A 21,965-nucleotide genomic window follows, 5' to 3' on the forward strand; every position below is an offset into this window, starting at 1 on the left:
CTGCCCATCCCTCCCTCCTTACTTTCTGACACTCTCTAAAAAAGTAAAATAAAAATAATCAAACAAGGAGATGGACTATGCCTACACAGCTGAGAAGAGGACACTATGTAGTAAATTCTCAATGATTCCAATTACTGCTGGGAAAGTCAACTCCAAAATAAAGTCATAGAGAACATAGGAAATATTTTAATATTCTGTTTGGGAAGGTGCTTTTGTTTGTTACAGTGAATATAGTGTGACCAATACTTATGAATTTAGAGCTATAAAAATAAAGCTAAGAAACTACATTGTGAGTAAACAATCTTTACATCTCTACCTAGTTTTCCCAACTGGTCCCCAAATTCTAAATCTAATCCCGCTACCCACTCTCAAGTGAAAGCTGAATACGAGCCTAAAAGAAATTATTTTCTCCTAATTCTCTTTCTTATTTATATGTGGCTTTGGTTAGAGGAAGAATGCAAAAATGTCTTGTTGAAAGATGCTCTGTTTGGTGGTAGGTTGCATGAAAGGAGTAAACACAAAGTAAATTTTACCACAAAATTATTTTTGAAAAATCAGAACTATGGTGAAATCATGAGGACACGGAACTCTCTCTGATTCTTTACCTTTTTTGCTGTTTTCTAGTAGCAGTGATTCACACAGGCCATGGAGCACAGAATTCTCTAACTGAAACATAGCTCCAATATTAATATTTTATCTATTAAGGTCATCTGTCCAAATTCTGTGGATGCTGACTCATTTTTGATCATTGGTTGTGATACAAATGGGCATTTATTATCAACTTTCAAATCCCCAGTTCTTTGACAAGTCTCATTACTGAGGGACAAACTAGAATCACAATCAGAAAAATCTGAAAACAAAGTTTCCTTTATTAGAATGTAAACAATACAAACTTAACAAATCTGTACAAATTCTTTTGTTAGAGAAACAGCCACAAGGCCTGCTCTTCTCCCAGACACACTACTTACTACTCATTCGTAGCTAATTATATTTTATATGTCCTATACTTGGCATTCACACAGATGAATTTAACTCTCTCTCATTTTCTTTTTTATTCTCTGTTATTACACAGTTTAATTCACTCACCAAGCTCTATTACATATTCTATATTCCATAAAAGCTCTGTCCATTAATAATTAAGAGTCTTCAAGGTCTGAATGTTTTTAGCAACAAAACTGATGTCTAATCATTTATTTTATGTTTAAATATGCATTTTGTGTTCTAAAGACGTGAGATTTAAAAAACTTGTGATGAATGGTACTACTTTAATAATAATGAGATGGTCTCTCCTCAATGCACCAACATCCTCAGAATTTAATTTTTGGACAAATATCATATTTATATGAGAAATGAAAGACTTGGGTAATATAATCCTTTCCATGTAAAAACAAAATAAGTCTCAGTCCACACTGAGATCCAAAAACAGAAACAGAAAATGCCATGAAACAGAAAATGAATATATAACAAAACTATTGTCCCTTTGTAAACAAGATTGGTCTGATTTAAACCTTTTAAGACAAGGGAAACAAAAAAGCAAGAAATGCAGAAATGAAACTTTAATGCCCATTTCATCACAAGGGCCCCTTTATCATTTTGCATCCATGAACCCTGTACATGGTTTAAATCAGTTCTCCCATGTCATCTGAGAATCCCCAGAGTCCCAAGATCCATCGATTCACAAAATCCAAGAGGTGAAAACTATCTTCACAAGCATACTAAATGCTATTTGACATTTTCACTCTCATTTTCTTATTAAGTGTACAATAAAGTTTTCTAAAGATAAAATGTGTGATAGCATCGCAACTCGCATGATCAGTGGATCACAGCTCTAATGGCTAACAACATGAGATTGTGTATCCTTGTTTTAAATGTTTTAATTTCTAAGATTGTAAATATCAACAGATATAACCCACTTAAGCAGACGTTCTTTGGAATTCTCAATAATTTTTAAATAGTAGAAAAGGACCCTAGGCTGAAAGGGTTCAGAATTACTTTTTTAAAAGATTGTGTCTACCAAATATTAAGATACAACTAATTCCGTCCCACATTTCTAATAATCAAAGTCACCACACACACACACACACAATCAGAACAAGTGTTTGGCTTAAAATGATCAATATAACAACACAAAGATGAAATGAAGTTTTAACTTCATTTAACACAACTGACATGTTAGCAAGTGAAGCTTTACTCTGGGTAAAAGTCAGAATTCAAATAAGTATGGTGAACACCAGAAAAATCTTAGAGTCTAATAATTAACTTCTGGGAACCCCTTAGAAGTAAAGGAATTCCAAACCAGGGACATTAGGATTTCAAAACTTAAAAGTAGAAACTTGAACTAAAGCTTACATTTTTAAAATCTCTTTTTCTTATGCTTGTAAATATCTTTTGTTCAAACGTGGATATCAGCAATGACATCTACCTTATTTATGTCACATCCTTCGATTAAATTTGTCTCACACACACACACACACACACACACAAAGAAGAATTTGGTATAAGAAGACAATGGGCATTTCAACAGTTTAGTGCACATCTTTCCACAGGTATATTTGTACTGTAAAATATACCTGATCTGGGTGTTTGTTTATCACTCATTGCGACTGCTTCATTAGGAACAGAATCTTTCACTTTAGTGGTAGACTGGATGGGTATTGAAACAATATGATTAAAACAATGTGCATTTCATACAATCTGTAGTTAAAAATTCAAAATAAAAATACAAAAGCTTTACCTCCCAGTGAAGAAGATCTTTTCCAGGAGAATCTAAAACACAAAAGGGACATGTAGTTAATTATACGTAAATATGAAAGCCAACTATACATTCATGCAGTTAGGATTAAGCTGAATCCTCATGCTTGGCTTTGAAAGTGATTACATTAGGCTTTGGTCTTGATTCTAGAGACAGGAAGGTGGATTAAGACAGCAACAAGACAGAAATAGGAACCCATTATAAATACTATAAAAAATAGAAATATATGTTCAACATAACATGCAGTTAGGATTCCAAAAGTAAGATGATGTTTCAAATGAAATAATTAAAACAGAAATCACTAAATGTTGCACATATACCAACGTGAACATGCTGATTGATGGGGGAGAAAAGCAATCTTTAATCAGAGGAACAAATGAGGACTCTGAGAGGATAAACGTGAAAGCTGAAGGCAACAGCACATCCTGATTGCAGTACAGCAGAATCATCGATACCATTCTACTACAAGTATTTGCCATGTTCTTCAATTTGTCCCGTAATTTAGGCAGTACGCAGTTATGATGAATGCATAATTTATTGAATGCGTAATTTATTTGTCACCAAAAACAGTGTTATGAATTGATCAGCCTGGATATACTTGTAGGATAATAGTCAATAAAAGTATTCGTTTTTGTCTATACCCATGTGGGCCACTGGTATGCCTACATTTCTTGTATCCTCTAGTTTAGCCATGTTAAAGTTTCTTGACCCATGCACACAAGAAGGTATATAAAACACATTTAAGAAATAATGTATAATAAGCTTTCAATATGGAACCATGACTACCAAACTGAAAAAAAAAATCAATTTAATTGCCACCGAATTTTTAGATACTAAAAATCTTTTGTATTTCAAAATCAGTGTCATCTTTATTGATAGTAACAATTTTAGCATTTAAGGAATGGACCCTATGATTTCTTTATTTTCCAAAATTAGTTTGATTTGGTAGACTATGTCAGTCTTGAAAAGGTTTCTTTGAAACAGCTATCATCCCCCAAAATGAGCTATCTGAAAAAAAGAACACCCATGCTTCCATATTCAAATTAGTCTCATTTGAATAATGAATATCGAAGCAACATATATCTTTGAGGTCCAATAGATTTGAGGAAGATGAATGGTGGCTATGTTTTATCCCAAGTCTAGCACTCCATTTGCTCTCAGTATTCTTTGTGGAGCAGCTGTGATCTAATCTGTTTCAGTAGAAATAAACTCAAGGTATCTAAAAAGTGAGTTCTTGGGCAGCCCCGGTGGACCAAGGGTTGGTGCCACCATCGGCCCAGGGTGTGATGCTGGAGACCCAGGATCCGGCCCCACTTTGGGATCCCTGTATGGAGCCTGCTTCTCCCTCTGCCTGTGTCTCTGCCTCTCTCTATGTCTGTCATAAAAAAAAAGTGAATTCTCTAGAGTTTCCTCACCAACTCCAAAATTTCCTAGCTAAGACTTCTTTCATTTTTCCCTCTTTCCCTTCACTATCCCCTGTCTTCAAAAGTAATTTCTGGGGGCACCTGGGTGGCCCCAGTCAGTTGTGAGTCTAGCTCTTGATTTCAGCTCAGGTCATGATCTCGGTGTCCTGGGATTAAGTCCCATGGTGGGCTCCTCACTCAGCAGGAGACTTAAGGAGTCTGCTTAAGGACTCTCTCTCCCTCTCCCTTTGCCCCCTCCCTGCTCGCTCACTCTCTAACATAAATAAATAAATCTTTTTAAAAAGTAATTCATGATCTATGGTCTTGATTTTTTTTTTTTTGCTTTTACAACCGTTTTATGGATTTTCTCCACCACTTCTTTCCTCTTTGTTTAGCAATAGAATCTTACATCTATGCCTTCTATTTCTGTATCTCCTGCTCCCCTCTGGTTATAAACATGTTCAGAAATAAAAACAAAATAATGCTTTTTCTTGACCTTGTTATGTCTTGAACTATCCAACAGCTCTTCCAGATTTCTCTACAGGAAAGTCTATACCCATGCTACTGAGCACATGACCCAAGGACCACAGACACTGGCATCACCTGAGAGGTCAAAATGCAGATTCCAGACCTGATGTTCCAGACCTTGCATTTTTAACAAGGTCTCGGGTGATTCCCTACAATTTGAGAAATCCTGGGTCATACTGAACGCTGCCACTGTATTACTTTACCTTAACCTTCTAGGATCAAACCTCAAGTTCATCACTATCAATTCTGAAAGTGAAGACGTATTAAAAGTCATAATGTTCTAACGGACTTTTTATCAGGGCTAAAGCTTCCTTGATCTCCATCTAATTGACCCTGCTCTCTTTTTCTTTCCAATTTTTTTTTTGCATGAAATAATACTAACTTATGAAGTGCCACCATTTTATATGACATTGAGGTACACATTTATTTATTTAAAAGATGTTTTCATTTATTTGACACAGAGAGAGCGTGCACAAGCAGACAGAGCAGCAGACAAAGGGAGAGGGAAAAGCAGGCTCCCAGCTCAGCACGGCTCCATCCCAGGTCCCGGGAATCATGGCCCAAGGCAAAAGCAGACCTTCAATTCACTGAGCCACCCAGGCACCCCTAACATACATACATTTATAGCTGACTAGGACATAGCTCTGCATAATCAGCTAGGTCAATCCATAATGTCTTCCCAACAGCGAGAAAAACTGTTAAGAGTGGGAAAATTTTGGTATACTACTCTGACAAGTTTTGGTACTGGAAGCTCACCTGATATCCCCACATTTCAAATAATTTGCTCCTCCTTTTATTTTTTTAAAGATTTTATTTATTTATTCATGAGAGACACAGAGAGACACACACAGAGAGAGAGAGAGACAGAGAGAGACAGAGAGAGGCAGAGACACAGGCAGAGGGAGAAGCAGGCTCCATGCAGGGAACCTGATGTGGGACTTGATCCCGGGACTCCAGGATCATGCCCTGGGCTGAAGGCAGGCACCAAACCACTGAACCACCCAGGGATACCCTGCTCTTCCTCCTAAAAAAATTCTTTCATTTGACCACCTTCCACTATAAAGCATTGCTTATTTTCCTCCATTTACTCCCTGTACTCTCAGCCATTCTCATCATTCCCTCTTTGCTCTTTTCCAACTATTTCCAGGCATTCCTTAGGTCTTGGAATACCTGGAAATGGAACAAGTAATTTAGCTCCTTTAGCCGTACTCTTAATTTAATCTGCAGCTGACACCTGAAAAAATATAGAACTCACCTCCTTTTCTCATCTTTCTCCTTTCTATGCATGTAATAGGTGATTTTCTTTGGAAATTAGGATACATGAGAATTTCTGTTTTAAATCAACATTCTGTCAAATGACTTTTTATAAAATACAATTCTTACCTTCTACTTGTTCACTGAATATACTTTGCCCTTGTTGATCTGCAGCTCCAGGTAAACAATCAACAGATTTCTTTGGAAGTCTTGCAGAAATACTCTGTTAAAATTAACATCAATAATGAGTTGCATAAAGATTTCCAAATCCTTTTCTAAGAAAATATTCAAATGCTCTACTTTAATCACAATCAGACATACAAATAAGAAAAGCATGTATTGAAAACCAACACATTTAAAAACCTCATCTATGCTATCTCAATTAAGTGCACCTTTTCATCTTCATTTGGCCATTAACTCTAACTGAACATGGAAGGCCAGAGTAAATATTTTCACAGACAAGAAGACTGACTTATAAGTACATTTCAACAAGGAAATAACAAAACACCTAACTCTACTTTCTATTTCCACCAGGATAAAAGGACAGTAAAACTATTGAAACAAATTCTTTAATAAGTACATTTGCTATACATTTAAACTGTTCCTAATGGCAGAAAGTTTTTTAGCCTTAAAATAAGATACTTGGCATGATAAGAAACTTCGGGGTACATCATGTTGAGTATAAACAGAACACTGTGGTGGCTGCTGCTTCATTTAGATAACAAAGGCTTGGAATTTTCATTGGTAGGAAAAAATGGTTGAAGGAAATGGCAAAGTAGGAAGAAAAACTTTTCTTGAAATTATGTTTAAATAATAGCAAAAGATTTTAGATATAGGTATGAAATGCTTCAAAAAGTATAGTAAGCTTTCAGAACGGAAGAATAAGAACATTCATTGAGGGCAACCCTGCTGGGACCCCTCCCACTCCTAAGAGCTTTCTCTGTGTCTTTACTGAATAAATCCCACCTCGGGCAACCGATGCATGGAGCCTGCTTCTCCCTCTGCCTGTGTCTCTGCCTCTCTCTCTCTCTCTCTCTCTCTATCATAAATAAATAAATAAAAATTAAAAAATAATATAAAAGAAAATAAAATAAAATCATGAACGAGAGAGGAGGGATCACCACCAACACCAAGGAAATACAAACGATCTTGAAAACTTAGTATGAGCAGCTTTACGCCAATAAATTAGGCAATCGAGAAAAAATGGGTGCTTTCCTGGAAAACCACAAACTACAAAACTGCAACAGGAAGACATAGAAAACCTGAACAGGCCAATAACCAGGGACGAAACTGAAGCAGTCATCAAAAACCTACCAAGACACAAAAGTCCGGGGCCAGATGGCTTCCCAGGGGAATTCTACCAAACGTTTAAAGAACAAACCATACCTATTCCACTAAAGCTGTTATGAAAGATAGAAAGGGATGGAGTACTTCCAAAGTCGTTCTATGAGGCCAGCATCACCTTAATTGCAAAACCAGACACAGACCCCACCAAAAAGGAGAATTATAGACCAATACCCTGATGAACACGGACGCAAAAATTCTCAACAAGATACTAGCCAACAGGATCTGACAAAACATTAAGAAGATGATTCACCATGACCCAGTGGGATTTATCCCCGGGATGCAAGGCTGCTTCAACACTTGTAAAGCAATCAATGTGATTCATCATATCAGCAAGAGAAAGAACCAAGAACCACATGATCCTCCCAATAGATGCAGAGAAAGCATTTGACAAAATACAGCATCCATTCCTGATCAAAACTCTTCAGAGTGTAAGGATAGAGGGAACATTCCTCAGCATCTTAAAAGCCATCTACGAAAATATCGTTCTCAATGGGGAAACACTGGGAGCCTATCCCCTAAGATCAGGAACAAGACAGGGATGTCCACTCTCAACATTGCTATTCAACATAGTACCAGAAGTCCTAGCCTCGGCAATCAGGCAACAAAAAGAATTAAAAGACATTCAAACTGGCAAAGAGGAAGTCAAACTCTTCCTCTTTGCAGATGACATCATAATGCAGCTAGAAAACCCAAGAGACTCCACTCCAAGATTGCTAGAACTCACAGCCATTTGGCAGTGTGGCAGGATACAAAATCAGTGCCCAGAAAACAGTGGCATTTCTATACACTAACAATGAGACTGAAGAAAGAGAAATGAAGGAGTCAATCCCAATTACAATTGCACCCAAAAGCATAAGGTAACAAGGAATATACATAACCAAGAGGTAAAGGGTTTCTACCCTCAAAACTACAGAACACTTCTGAAGGAAATTGAGGAAGACACAAAGAGATGGAAACATATACCATGCTCATGGATTGGCAGAATGAATATTGGGAAAATGTCAATGGTACCCAGGGCAATTTACACACTTAATGCAATCCCTATCAACATACTATGGACTTTCTTCAGAAAGTTGGAACAAATCATCTTAAGACCTCTGTGGAATCAGAAAAGACCCCAAATAGCTAGGGGAATATTAAAAAAGAAAACCATAGCTGGGGGCATCACAATGCCAGATTTCAGGTTGTACTACAAAGCTGTGGTCATCAAGACAGTGAGGTACTGGCACAAAAACAGACACATAGATCAATGGAAACAGAATGGAGAATCCAGAAGTGAGCCCTCAACTCTATGCTCAGATAATAGTCGGCAAAGCAGGAAAGACTATCCACTGGAAAAAAGACAGTCTCTTCAATAAATGGTGCTGGGAAAATTGGATAGCCACATGCAGAAGAATGAAACTGGACCATTCTCTTATGCCATACATAAAGAAAAACTCAAAATGGATGAAAGATCTAAATGTGAGACAGGAACCCATCAGAATCCTAGAGGAGAACACAGGCAACACCCTTTTTGAACTTGGCCACAGCAACTTCTTGCAAGATACATCCCTGAAGGGAAGAGAAAGCAAAGCAAAAGTGAATTATTGGGACTTCATCAAGGTAAGAAGCTTCTGCACAGCAAAAGAAACAGTCAACATAACTAAAAGGCAACCTACAGAATGGGAGAAGGTATTTGCAAATGACCTTTCAGATAAAGGGCTAGTATCCAAGATCTATAAAGAACTTAGTAAACTCAAAGAAACAAACAATCCAATCATGCTATGGGCAAAAGACATGGACAGAAATTTCACAGAGGAAGACATAGACATGGCCAACAAGCACATGAGAAAATGCTCTGCATCACTGGCCACCAGGGAAGTACAAATCAAAACCACAATGGGATACCACCTCCCACCAGTGAGAATGGGCAAAATTAACAAGGCAGGAAACAACAAATGTTGGAGAGGATGTGGAGAAAGGGGAACCCTCTTGCACTGTTGCTGGGAGTGGGAACTGGCACAGCCACCCTGGAGAACTGTGTGGAGCTTCCTCAAAGAGTTAACAATAGATCTGTCCTACGACCCAGCAATTGCACTGCTGGGGATTACCCCAAAGATACAGATGCAGTGAAATGCCAGGACACCCGCACCCCGATGTTTCTTGCAGCAATGTTCACAATAGACTAACTGTGGAAGGAGCCTCGGTGTCCATCGAAAGACGAATGGATAAAGAAGATGTGGTCTATGTATACAATGGAATATTACTCAGCCATTAGAAACGACAAATACCCACCATTTGCTTTGAGGTGGAGGGACCTGGACGGTATTATGCTGAGTGAAATGTGTCAGTCTTTAAAGGACAAACATTATATGGTCTCATTCATTTGGGGAATATAAAAATTAGTGAAAGGGAATAAAGGGAAATAGAGAAATTGAGTGAAAATATCAGTGAGAGTGACAAAACATGAGAGACACCTCACCCTGGGAAATGACCAAGGTGTAGTGGAAGGGGAAGCGGGCAGGGGGTTGGGGTGAGTGGGTTATGGGCACTGAGGGAGTCACTTGGCAGGATGAGCACTGGGTGTTATGGTATATGTTAACAAACTGAATTCCAATAAAAAAAAATTACAAATAAAATACAAAATTAAAAAATACAAAATACAAAATATAACAACTATGAAGACTAAAGTTTCCCGAGATAACGTAAAATGTATCCACTGTTGGAGATCTTTGAGAAAATAAAGGTCATCCTTCTACAAATAATATTGTATACTCTATGGGCAACTTTTCCTTCCTTACGATTCTATAATGATAAATCATCTTATAAAAAAATGACAAATCATGAGTTTATTCATTTGACATGTGTCTCTATTCTAAGCTTATATTTAAAAAAAGATACATCAGAATCCAGAAAATAGTTTTTATATTTTTTAAGAATCTTGCAGCTTAAAATTTATTTTTTTTCATTTAATGGATAGAGATTAAGAACCTCACTTACCTAAGAAAAAAATTCAGTTTTAATTAATGAAAAAACTAAAATGTTTATTTACGTCCTCTCTATTCTCAAAAGATATAAAGTCGACCAAGATTATACCACACAGTAAGTTTAATTAGAAACCACAAGAAAGACAACAGCCAAAGTTCAAAACTCATAATAAATCTGATTATGGCTTAAAACAGACTTCACTTTGTACTATGTATAAACACAACTCTTGCTAAATTAAATATAGGCTATCATACTTTATTAAACTTAAAAGGGTAAAATTTCCTCCCAGTTCTTCATAAAAACCAGCTGTCATTCTGAAGAATCTGAGCATGTTTTGTATTGCCTTTTATTAACTTGCATTTAAAATAATTTCTACCGCATTTTATAATATACAGCATCTGTTCTACCTTAGTCTCACTACTGCTGTGTTTTTAATAATAATCTCTCTAAACTCTCCTATCTTTACATTCATCTCATCCTTATTAAATGAATTCTTACCTCACAACCCCTCCCCTCATCTTCACATCCATCTAGCTATTCTTTCCAGTTGCTTTCTAATTCTTTCCCTCCATAATGGCATACCTAAGATTTGTTTATTCCCACCAACCGTAATAAATCTCAACCCAGTACTTACTTCTCTGTTGTTATTACACTGTTTTCTCTTATATTCTTGAGGGCTTCCATTTCTCCCTAAGATTCTTTTCATTATAAGGATATCAAGAGGATAGTATGTGAAAAAACATGGGGGACAAAGTTCAAAACAACTTACCTTTGTAACACCAAGCATTGCTAAAGACGTTTGAGGAGTTTCGGGTGATACAAAAGCAAGAGGAGAATAGTCAGAGACATTGACTGATGGTTTACAGAGAGTTTCAGTCTTATCTTCCCTTGCAAAATTGTTGTCAGCAAATAAAGGTCTATCTTCTTGGCTCACAAGACCACATTTTGCTTCTATTTAATGAAAAACAAAGTAAAGAGTACATGAAGATATCTGTAACTTTGAATTACTAAATAACACAAAAATGGACAAAACTCCATGAAAAACACAAATCTTCAAATAGCTTACTCTTGGGTTGCAGAAAAGCAGCCATTTGCTTTCTTAAGTTTAGTTTCGGGACAGTCTAGAAAAAAAATTGATAGTTTTCAGGATTACAAGTATCACATTTCGTAAAAATAATTGTAATATTCACCATTACCAAATGAACACCATTACAAAAAGAACACAGGTTTTGGAGATCATTCAAATACAGATTCAAATCTCAGTTCCGCCATTTACTAACCTACATTTTCTCATGGGGTGAAGATTATAAGAGATTTAATAGTCCCAAAATGTTTTCTTACCCCTGATTATTATACAAAGTCTTCCTCAAAAAGTTAAATAAAAATAGAGCTATCCGGGATCCCTGGGTGGTGCAGCGGTTTAGCGCCTGCCTTTGGCCTAGGGCGCGATCCTGGAGACCCAGGATCGAATCCCACGTCGGGCTCCCGGTGCATGGAGCCTGCTTCTCCCTCTGCCTATGTCTCTGCCTCTCTCTCTCTCTCTCTCTCTCTCTCTGTGACTATCATAAATAAATAAAAATTAAAATAAATAAATAAATAAATAAATAAATAAATAAATAAATAAACCAACAAAAAGAAATGCTCAGGACTCTCTTGAACGCTCTATTTTAATATGCTTTTATAAACAACAATCAATATCTTGTGTTCTTTCTTTGTGTAATTGACCTTTGTCTATCTTGTCATAAACTCCAATATTCTGTCATCATTTCTAAAACTCTTTTTCCTATTCAACCCAGTGTGGTTCTTCTTGAAACATGCCCTCTCCTGCTAATTCCCATCTCGTGTACACTAGACCCACTCCCTATCTTTATATTATTAAATCAAAGATGAGAGAAAAGGGAAAAAATCTAAATTTAAATCTCATTTCTGTCAGTTATCAAATTCAAGTAAGTCACTTTAATCCCTTTTGAGTTTCAAATTCTCCACTTCAACAACCACTTGGTAAGGATGTTAAACATGGGTTACAGCATCAGAGAGTATTTTGATTAACACATCTCTAAGATTCTTTAAAACCCTGAAATTCTATCTGCTTTTCATTTTGTCTTTAGAAAAATGGAGAATCCTTAGCTGCAGAAATGATAAAAAGTAATGGAATAAAAGAAACAGCAAGAAAATTGGAGAAGAAAGTTTAAAAAAATCAAGAAAAGAGTATAGAAAGGACATGGATAAAAGCAAAAAAGTCTACAAAAAAAGAAAAAGCTTCACAGAACTTATCAAGGGTGCCAGCCTAAAGGGAAAATTAGACTGAGAAGTCAGTAAATAGACAACTGTTTAGAAATACCCTCTAAATAGATGATAAATTTAATTAACGTTACATGGTCTATACCTAGATTACATATCCTTCACTTTCAGAAATATCACTCATCTCAAGGAGAGCAGACGTCACTATATCTAAGAGCTTGCCTGATTAGGGCTTGCTTATGTAAAAGCTATGGTACTGTGGCCATAGGTAACTGAGATCCACTCCAAAATCTTTGACAGTAAAAACAAGAAACTAGTTACCACTGCAATAATTACCTCTAGCTATCACTAGTTGTGTCAAATATATTAGGAAAATGCTTGGACTTGCCTGGTTCTTAAGAAAACTCTAAATCAGAGTTAACATGTAATGAAATTTGACATTCTGGGATGATCTAAGATCTGTATCTTAATTCCAGTGCTGCTGAGGGGCAAACCATGTATGTGGGAGCCACGCAGGCTAACATTCAAATCATGGGTCTGCTACTCATTAACTATGGAATCCTGGGTCAGTTTATCCATCTCCCTGAACTACAGCTGACTAGTTAATAAAAAGTAGGCTATAACAGCACAGCTCCTTGGTGAAACTATTGCAATGACTAATAAGTAATAAGTAAGACGTATTAAGCACATAATACAGTGTCTAGCCCAGAAGACAACACTCAACAAATCCTTTCCTCTCCACTTCCTTGGTTAACACATCATTTTTAAAAAATCCATAAAAGTCCTACCTGCTTAAAGAGACTTCTTCAGACTTCTTAGCCACTAGTAAAGAAAGCAGGAAAATACATTTTAAGTCAACAATAGAAAAATACAGAATATTAAAACTGTAAGACAGATGATGACTTGTTCAAAAGTATTCCTTTGGGACCACACCTGGAAACCACACTACAGTGGATATTAATTGTACTATTGGTAGGCAGTTAATGCATTAAGAAATCTCATTTTCTCCTCTATATTTACCAATGCAAGAAAGAATTCTAGTTATCAGGATGTGGTACATACAAGTGGATGTTTCTAATGACCATTATTGTAACCAAACCAAACCCTATGAGACTGACAGGAAATGGTATCATTAGCAGAATCATTATCATAAAGTGACAATGGCAAACTTAAATAGCATGATTTTCCTGGACTTCCACTACTAGGAGCAGTTAAAACAGACTATACATATTTAGCTGGAACACAATGGAACCTCTCCAGCTCCTCAGTGGAGACTGCTAAGTTCAGGATGAAATGCCTCATCACAAAGTTTGGCTCGGCTCTGGTCACAATCTTGGGGTCCTGGGTGGAGACCCTCAGGGAGTCTGCTTTTCTCTCTCCCTCTGTCCTTCCACCTCGCTTGTGCTATCTTTCAAATAAATAAATAAACTCTTCTCAAAACCTTTTCTAGAGAAAGACATAAGGCCTAGAAAAAGAACATTTTATTTTTTTATTTTTTTAAAATATTTTTTTCTTTATTTATTTATGATAGTCACACAGAGAGAGAGAGAGAGAGGCAGAGGGAGAACAGGCTCCATGCACCGGGAGCCCAACGTGGGATTCGATCCCGGGTCTCCAGGATCGCGCCCTGGGCCAAAGGCAGGCGCCAAACCGCTGCACCACCCAGGGATCCCAAGAACAACATTTTAAATGGAATGAATTGAGCCTCCTGACTTGTTCAGTAGAGAGGGCTGAAAATTTCAAAATGGACTGATACTTGGCTAAGGAAATAAAAGCTTCCTTTGTCTTCCAGTATCTTTAACTTGGTATTCTTCAATCTATCCTCCACACGAGACGCCTGCAAACTATGGCCACAGGCCAAATCCAACCTGCCATCTGGTTCTGTAAATAAAGTTGTAATGGAGCACAGTCACATCTATTTCAATACATATTGCTATGGCTACTTTCACACGACAATGGCAGAGTGTGAGACCCCAGGGCCTAAAATATTCACTATCTGGCCCTTTTAAGAAAAGCCTGGTGATCCCCATTTTATGCCATAACCAAAGGGCCCTAATTCAAATCTAATCTGATTACTCTTCTATTTCAAATTCTCCTATCAATCCCTGCTGGCTCCCTCCCCAACAGCCATTCCATATTCTTCATTCTTGCTGGAGAACCACAGCTTTATTTGGATATTTAGTGTCCCAATACACAAAGAATGTGGTCTCGCCCCAGCTGCAAAAGGAGAAAGGATTATTCTAAGCTAATCACAGTACCTGACTTACCAGCGACTGGTTTAGGAACAAGCAAGTCATGTTACCTAGCCTATAAAATGTTAGGGGAAGTTTACTGAAAGCTGCTGAGTTTTCTTCCTATATAAAAGAGACACAAAGACAAACACAGTTCTTCTGGTCATGGATATTGTCATGTGAAAATATGCCTGAAGCTGTTGCTAATTAGCCAAGCAGGAAAAGAGACAGGGACTCCTGGGTGACTCAGCGGTTGAGTGTCTGCCTTTGGCTGAGGCCCTGATCCCCGACTTCCCCGATCAAGTCCCATGTTGGGCTCCCTGCCTGGAGCCTGCTTCTCCCTCTGCCTATATCTCTGCCTCTCTCTCTCTCTGTCTCTCATGAATAAATAAATTAAAATCTTAAAAAAAAACACAACACAAAGACAGCTCTATTCTATTATGAGCACCTTGAAAGACCAAAACTCTATTCCATCTTTGCTTCCTATAACTTGCAAAACCAAAGCCAACCTAAAGAATTTCTGTGATAGAGATCCACTAAGTTAAAGGTTTCTTCCTACATTTCAGACCATGCAACACACTAGGTGCCACCTCTGGGGAGCAACGGTAACATCTTTGTGACTGCGAACATTTTTGTGCTTTTATTATAATTTGTTGAGCCCAAGTTGCCCTTTTTGAATATTTATTATGATCATCTTTTGACTAATAACAGAGTATCTTATTTCCAAAAAACTACAGTATTATGCAACAAACAGGAGAGAACATTGTTCTAATGAAGTCAACATATCACATTCTGACTTAAGAGAAGTGAAGTCACTAATAGTGAGATTGTGTTGATGCAACAGCATCTAAAATAACCTGTGCTCCTCAACAGGCTTCCGTAGGATAGGTCATCACCTAAAAAATCAAGCAATCTCATTGGTCTTTCTGCACACTAGCTAAGTTTTGCAGTTCTTATTGTTTGCCATTTGTGTAAAGGACCAGCAAGGTATTGCAGAGTTCCAGTTTTAAGGATAATGAGACAAATCACGCTATAATAATATTTACTAAATGAAATCCACTTGTAAAAGTCAAAATACCATTTGTATAACCAGTAATTTTTATAACATGTTTATAGAGGAAACATAAAACATACTAACTTGAAAATCTTTTTTCCTTATTTACACAAAGCTATCCCATAGGATTTTAAGTCTCATAACTAATGAGGGCACCTGGATGGCTCACTGGTTGAGGTTGTGATCCCAGGTTCTGGGATTGAGTCCTACATCAGACATCCGTATGGAGCCTGCTTCTCCCTCTGCCTCTCTCTTTGCCTCTCTCTGTGTGTCTCTGAGGAATAAAGAAATAAATTCTAAAAAATACTAAGATAACGAATTTATTTTCAGACAATACTGCCTCATATTTTAAATTACCAAAAAGAACTTCTCAAATTCTGAATCCTAGACTACTAAGAAAGAAATTAAGAAACCAAACACCCATGCAATTTACACATCCGATTTGTTTCGTTTTGTTTTCATTGCTTTTTCATTATCAAAACTGCCTTACTCTGACTTCATCTATGTTAGGACCACCATAAGTAATTCACTCTAAAAAATCATACCTAGATCATGATTCTGTGAAGAATTTTCAGGTTTCATTTCTTCTTCATGTTCAGAAATTAGTTGGTCACTGCTATGTATAAGAAAGAGTGATAAACAATGAGACTTTTTTAATACTGATATGAAAAATATTTACCAGATATATCAAATTCTTAAGATTTTTCAAAGAATATCAGGGTTAACATCAAAACTTAAATTACCCGAATAGGTACTTCAAATTTGTTAGTTCTAAAAACTTTTATCAAGTATGTAATTATAATTAAAGGAGAAACAAAAGTAAGATGAACCAGTCATGAGTTGAAGGCATTTTGCTCAGTAAACTAAGAGTTAGCCTGCCATAATGGAAAGTGTCTCAAATCCCAAAGTCCCAGCTCTAAAACCAGCAGCTTTTTGTTCTTAGACCAGCCACTTCTCTTCCACTCAAAGTCTTTCTCTATAAAACAGGAATCTTACCATCTTATATTACAAGGCTGTTAGGAGGATTTAATGAGGTATTATACCCAAAACGTGGTCTCTCAGGCAAGGTGATGCCCACAACTCTGGGAAGGGCAATATGAGACCTTCCATGACCTAATAAAAAAGGTATTCCACAGGAGTTAAAGCAAGCTTGGGGGGCAGCCCGGGTGGCTCAGTGGTTTAGCATGGCCTTCAGCCCAGGGCATGATCCTGGAGACCCAGGATCGAGTCCCATGTCGGGCTCCCTGCATGGAGCCTGCTTCTCCCTCTGCCTGTGTCTCTGCCTCTCTCTCTCTCCTCTCTGTGTATTCTCATGAATAAATAAAAATAAAATCTTAAAAAAATTAAAAAAATAAAGCAGGCTTCGGGTACAGATGTAGGAACAAAGGGGAAGGAAAGTCCAGTCTCTTCTTGTAGTATTATTTGAACTCCTTTAATAGTTTAGAATGGTCCTAACTAAAGTCTGCTAGCAGAAAAGACAAACAAAATCCTCGAAGGTTAATTCATCATGAAGGTCTGGGCTAATATATGGTTTCCACGTAAGGTTTTTGAGTGTGAAGGGAAGGGTGTATGGGGCTAAAGCCAGAAGGCCCAGCTGCCAGAACAGCACGCCGGTGGCTTTGGAATAGCAGCTGAGCATATAAGCATATGTAATAAACAAAAAAGGGTTGTAAGTTTGAATTCTAAGTGTGGATCACCATGAGGACTGACGAATGAGGATCAGCAAGGGCATCCTATGAGCAAAAGTCAATCATGACTGGACTGCAGAACCAGTTTCAACAGCAATGTTGCAGGAACAGAATCAAAGGAAACCACAGAATGATGAGCATGTCCTTTTTTCCACCCAAAAGGCTTATGAAAGAGGACTGTCTCTCTGGTCTTAGGGAAACCCTTAGGTTCTCGGGAAATTCAAGGGGGAAAGTATAGGCGATAACCCACAAGGAAAAGTATAGTTTTCTATGAAACTGAACATCTTAGGACACAAGTAATAGTTAGTCAAAACAGACGTTGAGGTGGGTAGTTCAGTCAGTTAACCATCTGCCTTTGGCTCAGGTATGGCCTCAAGGATCCAGCCCTGTGTTGGGCTCCCAGCTCAGCAGAGTGTCGGCTTCTCCCTCTCCCTCCACCCCTCCGCCTCACTTGTGCTTGCTCTCATTAATAAATAAATAAATAAATAAATAAATAAATAAATAAATAAATAAGTAAGTAAGTAAGTAAGTAAGTAAAATCTTTTTAAAAAGCACCCAGGTATAACATTATGTGAACCCCATGCAGAAGGGTTATAGTTGGAATGAAACAGATACAGTGAGGATCCCTAAGGATAAAGGTCTCAAGAGTCCTGACATAAAGAACCCTGCACCCATTGCTACTTCTAACTAGTCTAGCCTTTTGCTTGGTTTCTGGGTGATGATAGGCTCTAACTCACTGCCATCCCAAAGTGCTGAATCAAATTATACCTTCTCAGCTGTTACATAGGAAGTAACACTATTTTACTATATTTTAAACCTCAGTTGAGAAATATCTAGCATGTTTTATTTTCACTTTTGAAAAAAGATTTTACTTATTTATTCATGAGACACACAGAGAGAGAGAGAGAGAGAGAGAGAGAGAGGAGGCAGAGACATCAGCAGAGGGAGAACCAGACTCCTCACAGGGAGCCAGACGTGGGACTCGATCCCCAGGCCCCGGGATCATGCCCTGTGCCCACGGCAGACACTCAACCGCTGAGCCGCCCAGGTATCCTAGTAATAACTAGCATTTTAATGTAAACTTACATATTAATACTATTTTTTTTATTTTAACATATTAATACTATTAATAATAGCATATTCTTCTGCAGTCCATCCATATACATCTTAGGAAAACCTTCCTAAAGAGAAGACTGACTATATTTCATGGTTCATCTTTTACAGCATATTTTACAGCAAGCATAAGGGCTATTCTAAAATAACAGAGAGATAACTTCATCCTTAAGAACTCAGAGTATTTAAGCACCTAATCTGATATACTTCATCAGGGTAATATCTCACATGTTGCTACAGAATTGACCACTAACATGTCCAAGTGCTCATTTTTGTAAATTAACCCCACGGCTAAAATGAAGGGACAAAAAAGAAGTCTCTGGTTCCACTTGGGTATCATAGTAGAAGTTGCTAATTTAAAACCCTCTGATGAACAAGAAACTATGCCGAGGTCACTGATCTGAATAGGTGAAGGGTTTTTTTAAAAAAAAATCCCCATTTTGCGACGTCTGGGTGGCTCAGCGGTTGAGTGTCTGCCTTTGGCTCAGGGCATGATCCTGGAGTTCTGGATCCTGCTTCTCCCTCTGCCAGTGTCTCTGCCTCTCTTTGTGTGTCTCTCATGAATAAATAAATAAAATCATTTTAAAAATCCCCATTTCTTCCTTAAACTGGTACAGTGTACCTCCAAACCACCTGGAGGCCAGGTTGGTATAAAAGCTATCTGTAGGCTTAAAACAGTAATATTCACACTAATGATAAGAAAACAGTCATAGTTGCAGTTAATGATGTTAAGTTAAACATGTGGTAGGCACTAAATCACATGATTATATATATATAATTATTTACACACAACCACTCTTGAAGGATATATTATTATCCTCCTTTTCATATCAGGATATGTATCTGGTGATGGTAAGTAATGTTTCCAAGGTCACATACCCAGCAAGGAGTCAAGCTAACAATTAAACCTAGTCTTCTGTGAATCTAAAGTCCATCTCTTTTCTCTTTATCACTCACCTATGATTTATCCTCATTAAAGGAAGAGTCTATTCACCTAAGGTTCTCTTTCATCCTTCAATCCATTCCAATTAAAAATGAAAATGATAAAACATACTGGACATGAAAAAGTATAAAAACTGATGAACCCAGAGTATCTGCTAATGGTAACCACTTCGGGATCATCTAACAACATCAGTATTCTTTTTTTTTTTTTTTTAACATCAGTATTCTTCAACAAAAAGTAATAAAGCAAAGTGTCATCCAAAAAAACAAAACAACTCCTACTTATGCTTATTATATATCTTTTAAAGTGTGAAATAGAATCTTAAAAAATATTAATAAAAGAGTTCAGATATCCAGAATTGTGTCATAAAGTAAACTATAAGTTGGGAGTCCCCATTATAAAACTAATAATATTAATATGAAACCCTTTTAATATAAAATCCTATGGCAAAAAAACTATTGCAAATGACATCAATCAATATTACAAAGGAATATGAATTCTGCTATACACTGTTCATGTTGGCCTGTCAGAATAATTGCTTTCTACCTAAGAGATGACATCCTGACATTTTTCACTATATGACTATAACTTAATCATCTTATTAAGGTAAAATTTATGACATGAGAAATTGTTACCACTCAAGACAAAATAGTAAGGTTTAAAAAACAAAACAAAAAAATACTCTACCTTTTAACCGTATCCCCTGAAATTAGACGTGCTCCTTTTCCTACTAAAAATTTCACCATTTGCTCTTTGTTTTCATTTAGAGCAACTAAAACTGGTGTGAGGCCATCCTGTAAAAGTAAAAAAACAACTTATAATTTATAAAATTACATATTTGCATGCTAAATTTTAAAATTTCTATACATTCTGCTAAACTTAAAACATATACTGTAGAAAGTAAATAAAATTAGCCCCTTCCTTCTCACCCCTCTGTTTTCACCACCTGCTCCTTCTTTTTAAAAGACTGCTTTCTCAGGGAGCCTGGGTGGCTCAGTTGGTCAAGCATCTGCCTTCAGCTCATCAGCTCAGGTCATGATCCCAGGGTCTCAGGATGGAGCCCTACCTTGGGCTCCCTCTGCAGCAAGGAGTCAGCTTCTCCCTCTCCCTCTGCCCCTCCCCTCCACTCGTGCTCTCTCTCCTGCTTGCTTGCTCTCTGTCTCTCTCAAAAACATAAAATCCTTTTAAAAAGTAAAATTAAAAAAAATAGACCTCCACTACCTCTTCATAGATTACCTGAAGTCATTCTACAAACTCGCTTCAAACATTGCCTGGCTCCAAGAATCTTTGCTTCTCTCACATAATATACCATGGTACACTCTATTCCACACCATCTAAACCAAGAGCTTCTCGAAGGCAGGGGTGATTTTTTTAATCTCTGTATCTCCACTCTCTAAAACATAGTAGTGAATATTTAAAATATTGTTATTGATTTTAATGGATATCTCTGGAATAGTGTTTTTTCAATTATATTCCAAAGAATACATAATTTGCGAGAAGGAAGACACTGTGCCCCAAAAGAAAGATTCAATGATCATCTATGTTTGTGAAATACTCAAAACTGCACTATACATGTAGCACAAATGAACTCCATTTACATTTGCTTATCCCCATTTGACAATTTTTTTTTTTTTGTAGCAAACATTAGTACTTGAGAAATAAGAGTTCTCAGGGATATAGCTTTAAGAACTTTCCAATAAAGGCAAGGGTTTTCTCCAGGTTGTACAAACTTGCTTGATTCTCTTCTATCAATGGTATGGGATCCCAGATGTCAACACAAAACACTGAGTCACTAAGGAGTCACTAAGGAGATGGACTCTGAATGAAAAGAGCTAGGTTTCAGGGTAGCAGGATTGCGTAGCCAGTTGAGTGACCCTTGGTTTTGTCTCAGGGTGGTGGGATCCAGCCCCACCTTGGATTCTGGGCTCCCCTGGCACTCAGCACCAAGTCTGTTTAAGATACTCTCTCCCTCTTCCCCTCACCCAAACCCCCAAGCCTGTGCATTACAAGCTGTCTCTCTAAAATATGTAAATAAAGCTTAGTAGAAATCAAAAATAGAAAAAGAATAAATAAATAAATAAATAAATAAATAAATAAATAAATAAATAAATAAAAGAAATAAGCTTCAACTGAATATTGAATACTTAATACTAAGTAGTTCCCGGTTGGGAAACCTGAGTGGCTTAGAGGTTGAGCTCCTGCCCTCAGCCCAGGGTGTGTTTCTGGAGTCCCAGGTTCAAGTCCCACATCTGGCTCCCTGCATGGAGCTTGCTTCTCTCTCTGCCTGTCTCTCTGCCTCTCTCTCAGTGTCTTTCATGAATAAATCAATAAAATATTTTTTAAAAGAATAAATAGTCCTTGGTCAAGGAGGGCACAAATGATGAGATGAGCGCTGGGTGTTATACTTTATTGTGGCAAACTGAATTAAAATAAAATTATAAATA

General features: G+C 37.3%; 1 protein-coding gene across 1 annotated transcript in view; it reads right to left on the reverse strand.

The window, feature by feature from the left end:
• Positions 1-20,204: 20,204 nt before the first annotated feature.
• LOC140616558 (B-cell lymphoma 3 protein homolog) overlaps positions 20,205-21,965 on the reverse strand; it is a 28,483-nt gene continuing 26,722 nt past the window's right edge. Inside the window, exon 6 of the mRNA XM_072797180.1 lies at positions 20,205-20,315. Coding sequence (XP_072653281.1) covers positions 20,205-20,315 — 111 coding nt within the window. The remainder of the gene's footprint in view (positions 20,316-21,965) is intronic.

Source organism: Canis lupus, chromosome 24, assembly GCF_048164855.1.
Source record: "Canis lupus baileyi chromosome 24, mCanLup2.hap1, whole genome shotgun sequence".
NCBI classification, from domain to species: domain Eukaryota; kingdom Metazoa; phylum Chordata; class Mammalia; order Carnivora; family Canidae; genus Canis; species Canis lupus.